We start from the raw sequence: 11778 nt of genomic DNA, 5'->3' as shown, positions 1-11778 counted from the left end.
TGATTTTTTTTTTTTTTTTTGTAATGAGTTGAGAGCACAGGATGGTGGAAGTGTAGTTAACTCACTTAACAATTAGCAGTGATTCCGAAAATAGTGAAAAATTATTTCCAAAAATAGGCTTCCAGCTCTGCTGGGTTAACGGCAATGCTAAATAACATCTATTATTGGGGCGCTACAACCCTTTATGCAATGGATTAAACACAAATGATGCAGCAACACGCGTAGACAGGCAATTTAACAGCATTCACAGTCATGTATTGTATCGTCCGCAAAGAAAAACTAATATTAGTGTCATACTGATGAGCTGCAAGAAGTCTGGTCACAAAATAGTCTCATACGGCTTCACAAGCCCACCTTTGACAAATATTGAAGACATCCCCTGATTTTAACCCCACTGGTGGCCAAGGCAGGCACACAAAAAAAGAGCAACACGATGGTCATTCAAGGTGAAAATTGTGCATCGGTCACGACAAGACAGTAGTTAAACCTTTCATGCATAGTAGTCACTACAGTGGACAAACGCTGTTTCCACTAAAAAAAAACAACAATACTTGCCAATAAGTAGTCACTATACTCATCACTAATAGGTGGTGGGCGGAGCTACACTGTACTCCACATTGTTTTGACACGGATTGTTTCCCGGTTCAAAACTGCCAAAGTGGACCTCACCCATTAGTATATATGACTTTTTTTTTTTTACCTTTGCTCCCAGGGTTTGAAGGATGAGGTGGAAGAAGGAACAATGCTGGGAACATTCAGATACAACGAGGACGGCGAACCCACGCAGACGTTTGAGCTGCCCGTGAGTTTCTTTTCCCTTTTTCATCTTCAGTGGGTCATAACATTAACTTTTGATTATAAATTCGAAGCAGACGTGAGGCTTGCCTCTTTGCATACCCATTAAAACATTTTTTGGGGCCCGACGCAGTCCAGCGACGTGATCTACCGCGTGGTGGAGCTGCGCGTCCTCAGCAACTGGGGTCACATGGAGTACACGTGCCTCTACCGCTTCAGAGTGCACGGGACTTTGGCAACGGCGACATGATGGCGGCACACGCGAATCAACCGCCGGATGAAAGTGGTGAGTTCCACCACTCCCGCCGCTTAAGGCTGCACTGACCCTTCTTTAAATAGCGCCGCTGTCTGACGAAAAGTGTGAAATTTGCGTCAATACATAACAAAACTGGTTTTCAAGTTCAGTTTAGTCGCCTTTAATGTCGTTGGAGGATGTAAAGAACATCAGATCAAAATTATACACACTTGCTCAAAAACTTGCTTTTGTCCTTATATAATACTTGAATTTTTTTTTTCCGTCCTAGCGTCACGTTGATCAATGTTGCCTGTCCTTCTGCGACCTTTTAAAAAGCACTTGAATTTTCTATGAAGGCAAAGTCAGGAAAGATGACAATGTATTTCATGTGAGAGAATATATTTTAGCCAACTCATGCCTTTGTCACAGTATTGTCACATAGATATTTATCAATGATGTACAGGATGGAGTGTTAGGGGCAAAAAAAAACAAAAAAAAAACATGACAACGTGATGAGATTAAAGTCAGCCCCCCCCCCCCAAAAATCAACAAAAACATTTCATTGCATACAATTTTTTTAAATTATATGTATTTTTTTAGGAAAAATGTGATCGGACAAGAATCACGACATAAAATATAATTCATGAAAGGTCACGTTTTTCCTTTTTTTTCTTCTTAGTAAATTGTGATTTTTTTTTTTGTCATGATACTACATGATACTATTTATTCAATCACATTCTGAGCTGTTTGACGTAAAACGATTAGTTTGACCCTTTTGGTCTCTTTATGGTACGCTTTTTTTGTAATGTAATTTTATTGTTTTAAATATCCTTTTTTTAAAAAATGTAAGTTACGCCTTAATTCAATTCCCCTTAAAACTAAAAGTGTTTCATCAAGATATTTCTGTTTTTTGCACTATTATGGGCTTATCCCAGCTGACTTTGAGTGGCAGGCGAGGGTACTGCCAGGACTGGTTGCCAGTCAATAACAGAGCTTTTGTTAATTTAAAAAATATATACAAATAGTTGTAAAAATGAACCGTCACTGTCAGGCAGAAAGTTACGATGTCAATGGTCAATTTAATATTTTTTTTTCACAAATCAGTCACCACATGAGTCTTATTTATTTATTGGTTTATTTTCCCAAAAAATATTCAAAAGTGTTGGTAATGGCTCACTCTCTGCAATGTGTTTCAGCTGTTGTTTTTTTTTTGTTTTTTTTTTCAAAATAACTTTATTGTCAGTATTTTGAGATTATTCTCATAATTATTTCACTGTGTTCTCATTTCTGAATTCTTTTCAGTGATGTCAAAAAACCCTACTTTGTAATCTTGAAAATGACCCACATGGTTGTACATTTGCCTCACAAAAAAAGTTTGATTCATGCTTATCTTCTTACTATCTACTTGTGCGTGAAATCCGCATTTTCTCATGAAGTGTACCGCAGATTAATCCTGCTCTTAATGACATTTGTTGCAGCGATATGAAATGAAAACATACTGTTCTTGAAGAACATGTAGAACAAAGACAGTCCTACTTTGGATAGTGAAAAAGCCCCCGTGTCATTTTCCTGCAGTTTGAGAAGTCTTGTGTTTGCGTGATGGCAAAGTTTATTTGGGATAGGTTGATCCTAATATAATATTTTTTTTTTTTTGGTCTGAAACTGATGTATGCTATTTGCTAAGTTATTTGTAACAAAATATGCTCTTAATCACTATCTTGAGTGTATGGAATAAAAATATCATGTCCTTGTTAAGTGCTTAATGTCTTTTGCCATCATATTTCACATCATATAAAAAAAAGTCTTTGCATTGGGAATAATCAAAATAGAAGAATTCCATTCCCGGATCAAGTTTGACATTCTCTCTCTCTCTCTCTCTCTCTCTCTCTCTCTCTCTATCTATATCTATAGATATAGATATAGATACTGTATAGATATAATATATGAGAGAGAGAGAGAGAAAGAGAGATCCACTGCACACTGAAATACTATTCAATATTGAATCGAAAACATGCCCGTATTGGCTAGCCGCTAATGCTAAGGTAGTGTGCTTCATGTTCCACTGCTTATATCACACAAAAACATCCCCGTATTGGTTAGCCGCTAATGCTAAGGTAGTGTGCTTCATGTTCCACTGCTTATATCACACCATTGAAACATGACAAAATGCAAACATGAAGTGGCAAGTTAGCCCGCTGCTCATGCTAATTCACTTTTTGGGTTCCACTGTGCAGAGTTCAAACATTACTGAAGCCGCAAGCTGCTATTGCTAATGTTAGTGTGGACTTTTTAGGTTCCACTGCATACATCCATTTGCTACTAAAGCAATATTCTGCATAAAATACCAAAAAAATGTCCATAGCAGCTCACCACAGCATACTTCACTACTGAAAACATTAATCTGCCTTAAATTTAAAACATGCCCGAAAAGGCTAGCCACCGAGCTGCTAATACTTATATGAGCCCTGAACTCCACTTTTGAAGTTCCGCTACATACAATTCTTCTTACCCCTGAAACACTACTTGGCATAAATTACAAAACATGAACGTAGCGGTTAGCCGCTAATGTTCTCCAGGGGGCTCTACCTTCGATGTTCCACTGAACACATTAATTTTAGCACTGAAATGCTACTCTGTATTCAGTATAAAATGCACACTGCAAGATTAAAAAAAAAAAAAAACTTTTTTCACTCTAGTGCCATCAACTGGATCAGGTAGGACACTACATCACTGCACGCCCGATGCCAATTTTAAATTCTAATTGCCTAACTTGTTTTGTTTTTTTAATTCCCAGCAGGCTTTTTAAAATTTGAGCATGCTTGTAAGACGTTGCCTTAGATTTCTCAGCTTGCGTCACCTGTTTGCACCAAACAGCCAGAGGCATGAAGACCCGGAATCAGCTCCAGTTACCAACACACGCGGACAGACGAGGTAAAGGTAACGTCCTGGGGGACTTTGAGAGTTTGACCACACCCCTTTTTGTTTACCGGACCAACCAATGGCCGACCAGCTGGAATTCATCCTATGCACAGTGTTTCTTTTTTGCTGATGATCTGCATAGACATTTCTAGTTCCTAACCTAGCAGTTGACTTGAGGCCGCTGCAACCGTCATTAAGGTAAGAATTGCTGTTTTTGTGTCTCCCATGTCAAAGTTAATTTTCCTTTTTTTCCCAAACATCCCTTCAGCTTGGTTGACCACTGTGAACTTTAAAATGATGTGACAATATAGTCTTTGGGCATTTTTTTTTTTTAATAATACAAGGTTATCTAATACGATTCAACTTTTTTTCTCAGTCAAACTAAATAATTTGCTTTTCCTATTTGTAAAGATTATATCTTGGATAATTAGGGCTTTTAAAATTATTCACATGGAATGATGATTTAAATGCATAAAACTGTGCATTTATCTTGATCTGTAAAATTGTCACAATATCAATACCAATGTTATTAAAATTGTATTCTTGGTGTGTATGCAGATTCTTAATCATGTTATACCTGATAAAGGCTGAATGGAGGCAACTGGATTCTTATGTTTGTGGATTTTTTTCCGCATTTGAAAACATTTAAATATGAATGAGGCACCGGTGCTATTAGCTGTCAACAATATACATCCACTGACAGTTAATTTTTTTTCTGTAATATTTAAAAAAAAATAGCCAAAATAATGATCGTAACATATAAAGAGCTTGTTGTAAAATAAGTTTGTAGGCTGTGAGTATTGTCCTTGACAGCGACTACAGCATATATATATATTTTCAATTTCAACTTTGTCATCACATTTTATTGTCGGTAAATGACCAACATTACAATTTAGGATTTTTTTTTTTCTGATTAAAAAATTTGAAACCATTTTTTCTTCATTTTTCTCATCCCTTTTCAATCCTATGTGAGAAACTGAATACTTAACTTCCTATTTGTCCCTTTCATCCCATCAGCTTCCATCCCCTCCAAGATGAACTCGAGTGGTGCGTTCGCACCCCCGCTGTGGTACCAATACCAAATGTGCGCCGTGGCCCCGTACGGCTTTGTCTTTTACTACGGCATCAAGGTGTTCAACCTGGTGGTTGGGGCCCCCTGCAACGGCCTGGTCATTTGGCAGATCGCCGCCAAGAAAAGCAACCCTTGCACCTCGGACGTGTTCATCCTCAACCTGGCTATCCTGGATGCGTACTTCTGTCTCATGATGCCCACTGAGCTGCTCAACTCGCTGCTGCTGGACGACGCGCGGATCTGGTACCTGCAGAGGTTCTCGTATGGAGTCAAGGACGCGGGGGTGCTCTTCTTGGTGAGTGTTACGGCAATATGGAATCTGCGAGTCTGTCATCGGGATTTGATGTGAAGTCAGTTTTTATTGTCAAATATGCTCTATGTGCAACATACAGCACAAATCACAAATGAAATTACTCTCTCAACCACAGTGCAAATATGCAGTGCATTGAAACACACACAGCTAAAAATATTGGCAGATAAATATGAACAAATAAACATTAAATAGCAACAACAGACAACCAAGGGCACTTGATTGTTGCGGGTTAAAGCCAAGGTAGTCAATTGTTCAAGTGCAATAATTGGAAGACAGATGCTGAGGGAGGCAGGGCCGAGGGGAGTGCGGGAACAACATGGAGGCAGTTGAGTCTCCTGACTCATGACAAAATGTGTTATACATTCAATATTATTGTCAATTTTTTTCATCATCAACGATCGTTGGTGGAGGGGGGAGGGGTTCAAATGGACTATTTTCCAACAGTTAAACTTGTCAATCAAAGGCAAGTTGCCCCTCATAATTTTGGGCCTCCCCTCCCCTCAGGTGAATCTCTAGGACCCCTGTTCATCTTTCCATATCCATGACAAATGTCATTTTTTGGATATGCTGCAGGCCGCCGTAAAATGGATGATGGGCCTCAACTAGCCCTTGGGCCATAGTTTTTGTCATAATTCGGTTTGGGACCAACAGGTGGCACTGTAGGGCTCCCCTGCAGCTGCACACCCGTTGGTCATTAGATAATTAGTAGCTTTAAAAGGACTCCCAGCCCGAGCAATCTTGGTCGGGTCATTGTTGCTTTTTGCTACTGTCATGTTTGTTTGTTGCTGTTGCTTTGTAGTTTGTGCTACTGTCATGTTTGTTTGCTGTCATGTTTGTTTCAGTCATGTTTTGGTCAGTGTTATGTTTTATCTTCAGTCATGTGTTTTGTTTGATACTTTGGACTTTGTTTGTTTAGGATTTAGTTTTCTGTGTTTTATCAATACACTTCATCAAATATACCCTGCTCCTCCCTCTTGCCTGCTTTTTGGGTCCACCACCACCCCGCAACGTGACAGTTTTGGACACCGCTTCCCTAAAAGCGATGTATTATTGATTTGACGATTCCTCTCCTTTAGGTGTGTGTCTGCCTGGACCGTTACATGGCGGTGGTCCACCCCATGCTGTTCGCCAGCATCCGGGACCACAAAATCCGCACGGGCATCTCGCTGGTGGCGTGGGCAGTGATCGCGGCGTACGCCCTGGCTAAATGCATCCTCGGCTCCATGAGCGTCAACGGCGTGTTCAGCGGCGTGGTGCTCTTCGCCCTGGCCGTCATGGTGCTGTGCAACATCTCCGTCATCTGGGTACTGCGCCGCTCCGTGGCCGGCAAGGAGGTCATGCACCCGGCCAAGAAGAAGGCCCTCAAAATGGTGCTCATCGCCCTGGCCATCATCGTGATCAATTACTTGCCGCCCGTGCTCATGCCCTTTGCGCCTTACTACTCCCTGATGCAGTTCCGCTGCCAGATCAGCATCAGCGTGTACTCCATCATGGATATGAGCTGCAGCGTGGAGCCGCTCCTCTACGTCACCAAGATGGAGTGCGTGGGTGGTCGGGGCTGCGGGTGCTGCGTAGCCAGCGCGCCACACCACGTCGACGTCTGATGTATAAACTAACGGACTAACAATGGTGCATACGCGCCTTTTGGCAGCCATCTTCCGTTGCCATCGTACTAAGCCCTTCGAACTTGAATATTTATTTCTTTGAGAGGTTTTCATGTTATTTTCTCTCGCCCCGGCAAGAATGCCGCAGTTCATCAATAACCTATGTGGAATATGTTTATGCGCTGCTTGCTCCCTGGTGACCAGCGTTAGAAACCCTCGCAGCAGGACAATCCTCATTCAATTATCAGGATTCACACAAACGGTAATAATGTGTTGTCCTTGCATGTTTTTATAAAGTACAACATTTTAGTGTACTATTTTTGTTTTTGGGGTTCTCAAGATGACTTAGATGCAAGTCTTGTATGATGACAGGAAATTAGTCCAGGTACCACTGCAGCACAATGCAGAAATACTGAAGAAAAAATGACTGGCCATAAATGAGCTCAAATGCGAAGTATAGAAATTACCAACAACAACTTTGTCAAAATGTATTTTAATGACAACCTCAATGTTAACAGTTCTACTTTATGTGAATAGGTTAATGTGAGGCTTCGTAAAGCACTTTGGGCAACATTTGGTGTCGACAAAGCGCTATAGAAGTGCACTCTTTTTACTTTAAGGCCATTTTGGCGTATATCTCCTCCAAACTCTCCAAGGATGCTCCGGGTCCATCCTCTGAGGTGACATAACCGGGATACGAGTGTACACACTGCTGACACGCCGACTGGAAGCGGAGATTTTCTTCCCTGGCAGACGGTGGCTGCAGCAGCGGGATCAACTTGGCATGGGCGTAATCAATCTCGAAGCCCTCAAAGATGAGCCCAACGCCCCACGCACCCAAACCCTTTTCCAGCAGATGAGACACCTTGCGGGCGGCCAACACCAGCCCCTCGTAGTCGCTCTCACTCAGCCCGAATATATCGGACGACAGAGGGCGCCGTGGCACGAGCACGGTGAAGCCTGGCGAGTTGGGGAATGGCGTGAGGAAAGACACGTGGCCCTCGTCGTCCCACACACGCCACTGCTGCTCCTCGCCCCGGACGATGCGTGAGAATAGGCCGGGATGAGACTGGTCGTCTCCCAGGAACGTCAGGTTGGGTGGTGCGTCCGGGTTGGGGAGTTTGGCACGGACCTTGGCCAGGATTTCGTTCAGGCGGGCGTCGCTCCACCGAGGCGCCGTCTTGGAGGTGCAGTACCCCGGATCGTGGGCGTGCTGTTCCTCATCACCTGCCTGGTGAGGACACCATTCTGCATCCAGACCGTGCAGCGGGAGGATACGTATCTGGAAGATTAAAGTGACGGTAATTCACCATGACACACATAACTAGCTTTTGGCCATAATTACTCTGGCAGAGAGGATATGTTTTCAAGGATTGCAAAAAGAAAAAGAAAAAAAGCCTTGGCAAAAGTTGCCACTTTATCCCATGTTAACCAGGTATAAAATTTTAAATATTTATTCCAAGTTTTTATGATCATTCAATTTGCATGACTTACAATAGGGAGGTGTAACGTCACCAACTTGGAAGAAGCTTGACCAAAGTCTAGAAATGATAAACCATTTAAAAGTGGTTTTGAACTCAAGGAGTTGCACACCTGAGCGGGTCTGTCCACATGTGGTCTTGTGACCAAGGCACACCGGTGCACGTCGAGCTTTTCGCACAGCAGCTGTGCCACTGCCCTGGCCCCCAGCATCCAGGATAAATACTCCGCCTCCTCCAGGTGAAAGATGCTGCCTGCCATTGTTCCGGGCACGCGGCGCTCAAGGATCACAGAGCCGGGCGTCCAAGGCCGAGGGTGGAGGTAAGCCACAAGGCGTTCCGACTCCCAAACAACATGGCGGGGCGAAGTGACAGACATCCTGTGGAATCAGGAGGGTGGAGAGGGCATTGTAGCCATTTTTAAGGGCAGCTATAATAAAAAAAGTTGTGTTTCACAATTGACTTAAATCTACATTGTAATGTTCTAACACATTGACATTACCCCCCCGACCCACCCACCACTGCCCCACAAAAAAAAAGGCAACAAATGTCACATCCAACCAGTGGATTTTATTTATGAATTATTTTAAAGGTGTCTATATTTTTTATTTTTCTGGTGACTTTTTGCTTTAACACCCTCTTTTTGAAAAAGGATACAGGGATATGAAAAGTCTACAGACCCCTGTTCCAATGCCATTTTGTTTTGTTATATACACAAAAGAGATTGGGATAAATCATTCCGGAACTTCAAAACAAATTTTAATTTAAAAAAACGAACAAGCAACTATTACTGGGGTTCAAATTAACCAGTCAAATTAAACTGTTTAATGGAAGTCACTTTTGTTAGTGTCTGAGTTGAACTGTTCGATTGACCTCGACAAAAGCCTGGCATTTGAACAGGGGTGTGTAGACTTTTAATATACAGTATTCACTGTAAATGTCTTTCTTTGTTTAGACAAGCTGTTTTTAACTTCCACGGATGACGACACGCCATAAAAAATGACGTGAACGGAGATTTGTTATTTATTTGAAGTCTGTCCCTTTAAGTTGTTGAATCAAGACTTCTGCGTTTACCGGAACCACAACAAACTTCATAATTCCTTTCCGAGTACACCATTCACTATAAGGTGCACTACGAAGGGGTTGTGGCTTTTTGTAGGGGTGTCCGAATGTCCAAAAGAAAAAAAATGTTGCGCACTCAAAATAAATTACTCATGGTGCACTATTACTTTACTAATAGTGAGCATCGATGGCCTCTCGATAGGTTAATACATAAACCACAATGCAATGGTAGCAGGAAAACAAGATGGCGCATACGCAAATATCAAGGAAATACACAAACATTTTTACGAACAATAGTTGGACATCTGAATGCGCCAGTGAGTCATTAGTCAGGTACGGTGATCACGTGATGCGCGACGAGGAGCCAATCGTTAGCTGGCTATTCTCATCGCAAAAACTACGGAACCCCTCTGGTGACAGGGTTGTGGGTTTGAGAAAAATAAACATTATTTTCTAATCCACAGAGTGGTAATCGGTTACTACAGTTTAACAAATACGGAAAAATAAAAGGTAGCGTGACGTCACGTTGAATCAGGATATTTGTGGGCCATACCCTGCCACTAAAGGGGCTCCGTACCAATCATTTAATAACCAAGCCTACCTTGTGCTGAAAAACCTCGCAAACAGCATGTAGGGGAAAAAAAAACAAAAGGCTCAAACCGACCTGTTTTGCGTTACTTCAGGTTCGTGATGCAGTGTCTCGTGAAAGGCACAAAGAGCAACAATCACGCGACATGAAAGCCACTTTCGTCACACATTAGTAACAAATGAGAAGTGAAACTAGCACATTTCGTCCCAAAAGTGACAATAAAAAAACAAAAAAAACAAAACAAAACAAAGGCGCTACTCTTCGATGCCGCTCATAACCGCGCCCTACCTTGGGGTTTAGCGTTAGTACCGTCTCCTGGAGGCAGAAAAGAGAAAAGGAACTTGACCCTATAAAGTATGTGGCGTTCCAATACCCTCGGAAATTAAAAATATTTTGGCTGAGGCGGGGGCGGGGACAATAAAAACACAGCCCGAATTGTCATTTAAACTTGGATTATCAAACAAAATCTTCTTAACTCCCAATGTCAACTATCAAAATTATTGCTACGCACTAAGCATAACTTCCAGGTAAAACGGACCGCTCATATATCAGTTTATAAAATTTCGAGTGTCCACAAATCCACCATGTCGGAAAGGTAAACTAAATTTGTCAACGGCGTGTTTTGATGTTTGATCAAAAATATTTTAAATATTAAACATCATACCTGGATCTGGAATCACTGATTAAGGTCAAATGATCTTGTGTATCAGACGGAACGTTAGTCTACTTTAATGAGTGCAAGTTGCAACCGCAATGAATGCGTCCATACAAACGCTTTACTGTCTGTGACGTTTTCAGTGCGTGTGTCGTCGTTGTTGAACATCACGATTCACGCTTTGACACTGTAGTTTGGACATAGCTTACATCCAAGATGTTGTTACTACTTGTTAGTCTTAAATGTGTGGTGGAAGAATAGCTGGGGAATAAAGCAATCAATTACAATCAATGCCATCCATCCATGATCTGATGCGCGTATCCTCGGCGAGGGTCGTGGGCGCACTACAGGTGGAGCCTATCACCATCTGACTTTGGGGAGTAGGCGAGGTACACCATCCCTTGCCAGCCAATCTCAGAGTACACAAAGACGAATAACACTCCACATTCACAATTAGGCGAGGTACACCATCCCTTGCCAGCCAATCTCAAGAGTACGCAAAGACGAATAACACTCCACACTCACAATTACACCTATGGACAATTTAGAGTGTCCAATCAACTTAACGTGCACATTTTATTTATCACAATAAAGCGAGTTGTACAACGAATGCAAACAGCACAGACGTTTGTTGCATATAATCATCCTGTGCAGCAGGTGTCGCTAACTGAACTCCTGCAGTCGCCGAATCCGTTTCCGGTTCCGACGTGACGTCCTCCATGGTGTCATTGGAGTGTCGCTGAGGTTGTTGAACAATATCAGATTAATAAACGATCATGTCTGGCTACACTCCAGACGAGAAGCTCCGTGTAGAGCAGCTCACCAAGCTCCGAAGGCAATGGTTGAAGGACCAGGAACTCAGTCCGAGGGAGCCCGTCGTACAGGCGAAACCACCCGGTACCATCGCCAAGTTTTGGGCAGGCTTTCTCGAGCCCAAAAGCTTGTGGAGGCTTTACGTGAGTGATGCTAACACTAACACGCAGCGACGCTAATATATGCTTTGCGTTGATAGGCAGATATTTCTGCATTTTTGTTCCAAATAGGAATACAGACAGG

The 11778-nt window shown here is 42.3% G+C and overlaps 3 protein-coding genes across 9 annotated transcripts in view; 2 read left to right on the top strand and 1 right to left on the bottom strand.

Annotated features, from left to right (window-relative positions):
- The first annotated feature begins 535 nt into the window (after positions 1–535).
- On the top strand, positions 536–7314 carry LOC109511411 (G-protein coupled receptor 4). Of its 4 annotated transcripts, none has more exons than XM_019862498.1 (6): positions 536–802; positions 929–1081; positions 3905–4147; positions 4967–5316; positions 6411–6704; positions 6789–7314. In XM_019862498.1, exons 4-6 carry the CDS (start codon positions 4984–4986, stop codon positions 6936–6938), a joined length of 777 nt encoding a protein of 258 aa, XP_019718057.1. In that variant the 5' UTR covers positions 536–802; positions 929–1081; positions 3905–4147; positions 4967–4983; the 3' UTR covers positions 6939–7314. The 4 variants fall into 4 exon arrangements, with proteins under 4 accessions (XP_019718057.1, XP_019718054.1, XP_019718055.1 ...); XM_019862496.1 differs by having other exon boundaries at positions 538–802; positions 3905–3967; positions 4092–4147; positions 6411–7314; XM_019862495.1 differs by having other exon boundaries at positions 537–802; positions 6411–7314.
- A 101-nt stretch (positions 7315–7415) lies between these two features.
- Positions 7416–10865, bottom strand: LOC109511410 (uncharacterized). Of its 4 annotated transcripts, none has more exons than XM_019862493.1 (3): positions 10732–10865; positions 8532–8796; positions 7416–8220 (listed from the first exon to the last, which is right to left on the bottom strand). In XM_019862493.1, the coding sequence occupies exons 2-3, from the start codon at positions 8793–8795 to the stop codon at positions 7549–7551; spliced, it is 936 nt and encodes a 311-aa protein (XP_019718052.1). In that variant the 5' UTR covers position 8796; positions 10732–10865; the 3' UTR covers positions 7416–7548. The 4 variants fall into 4 exon arrangements, with proteins under 4 accessions (XP_019718052.1, XP_019718051.1, XP_019718050.1 ...); XM_019862492.1 differs by lacking the exon at positions 10732–10865 and adding an exon at positions 10356–10589; XM_019862491.1 differs by lacking the exon at positions 10732–10865 and adding an exon at positions 10080–10349.
- A 536-nt stretch (positions 10866–11401) lies between these two features.
- Positions 11402–11778, top strand: part of ndufb6 (NADH:ubiquinone oxidoreductase subunit B) — a 1785-nt gene continuing 1408 nt past the window's right edge. Inside the window, exon 1 of the mRNA XM_019862499.1 lies at positions 11402–11678. Within this exon, the coding sequence (XP_019718058.1) occupies positions 11499–11678 (180 nt within the window). The 5' untranslated portion in view covers positions 11402–11498. The remainder of the gene's footprint in view (positions 11679–11778) is intronic.

This window comes from Hippocampus comes, unplaced genomic scaffold (assembly GCF_001891065.2).
Source record: "Hippocampus comes isolate QL1 unplaced genomic scaffold, H_comes_QL1_v1.1 scaffold7, whole genome shotgun sequence".
Lineage (NCBI taxonomy): Eukaryota > Metazoa > Chordata > Actinopteri > Syngnathiformes > Syngnathidae > Hippocampus > Hippocampus comes.
The sequence above is the reverse complement of the archived record's forward strand: the minus strand, read 5'-3'. Positions and strand labels throughout refer to the sequence as shown.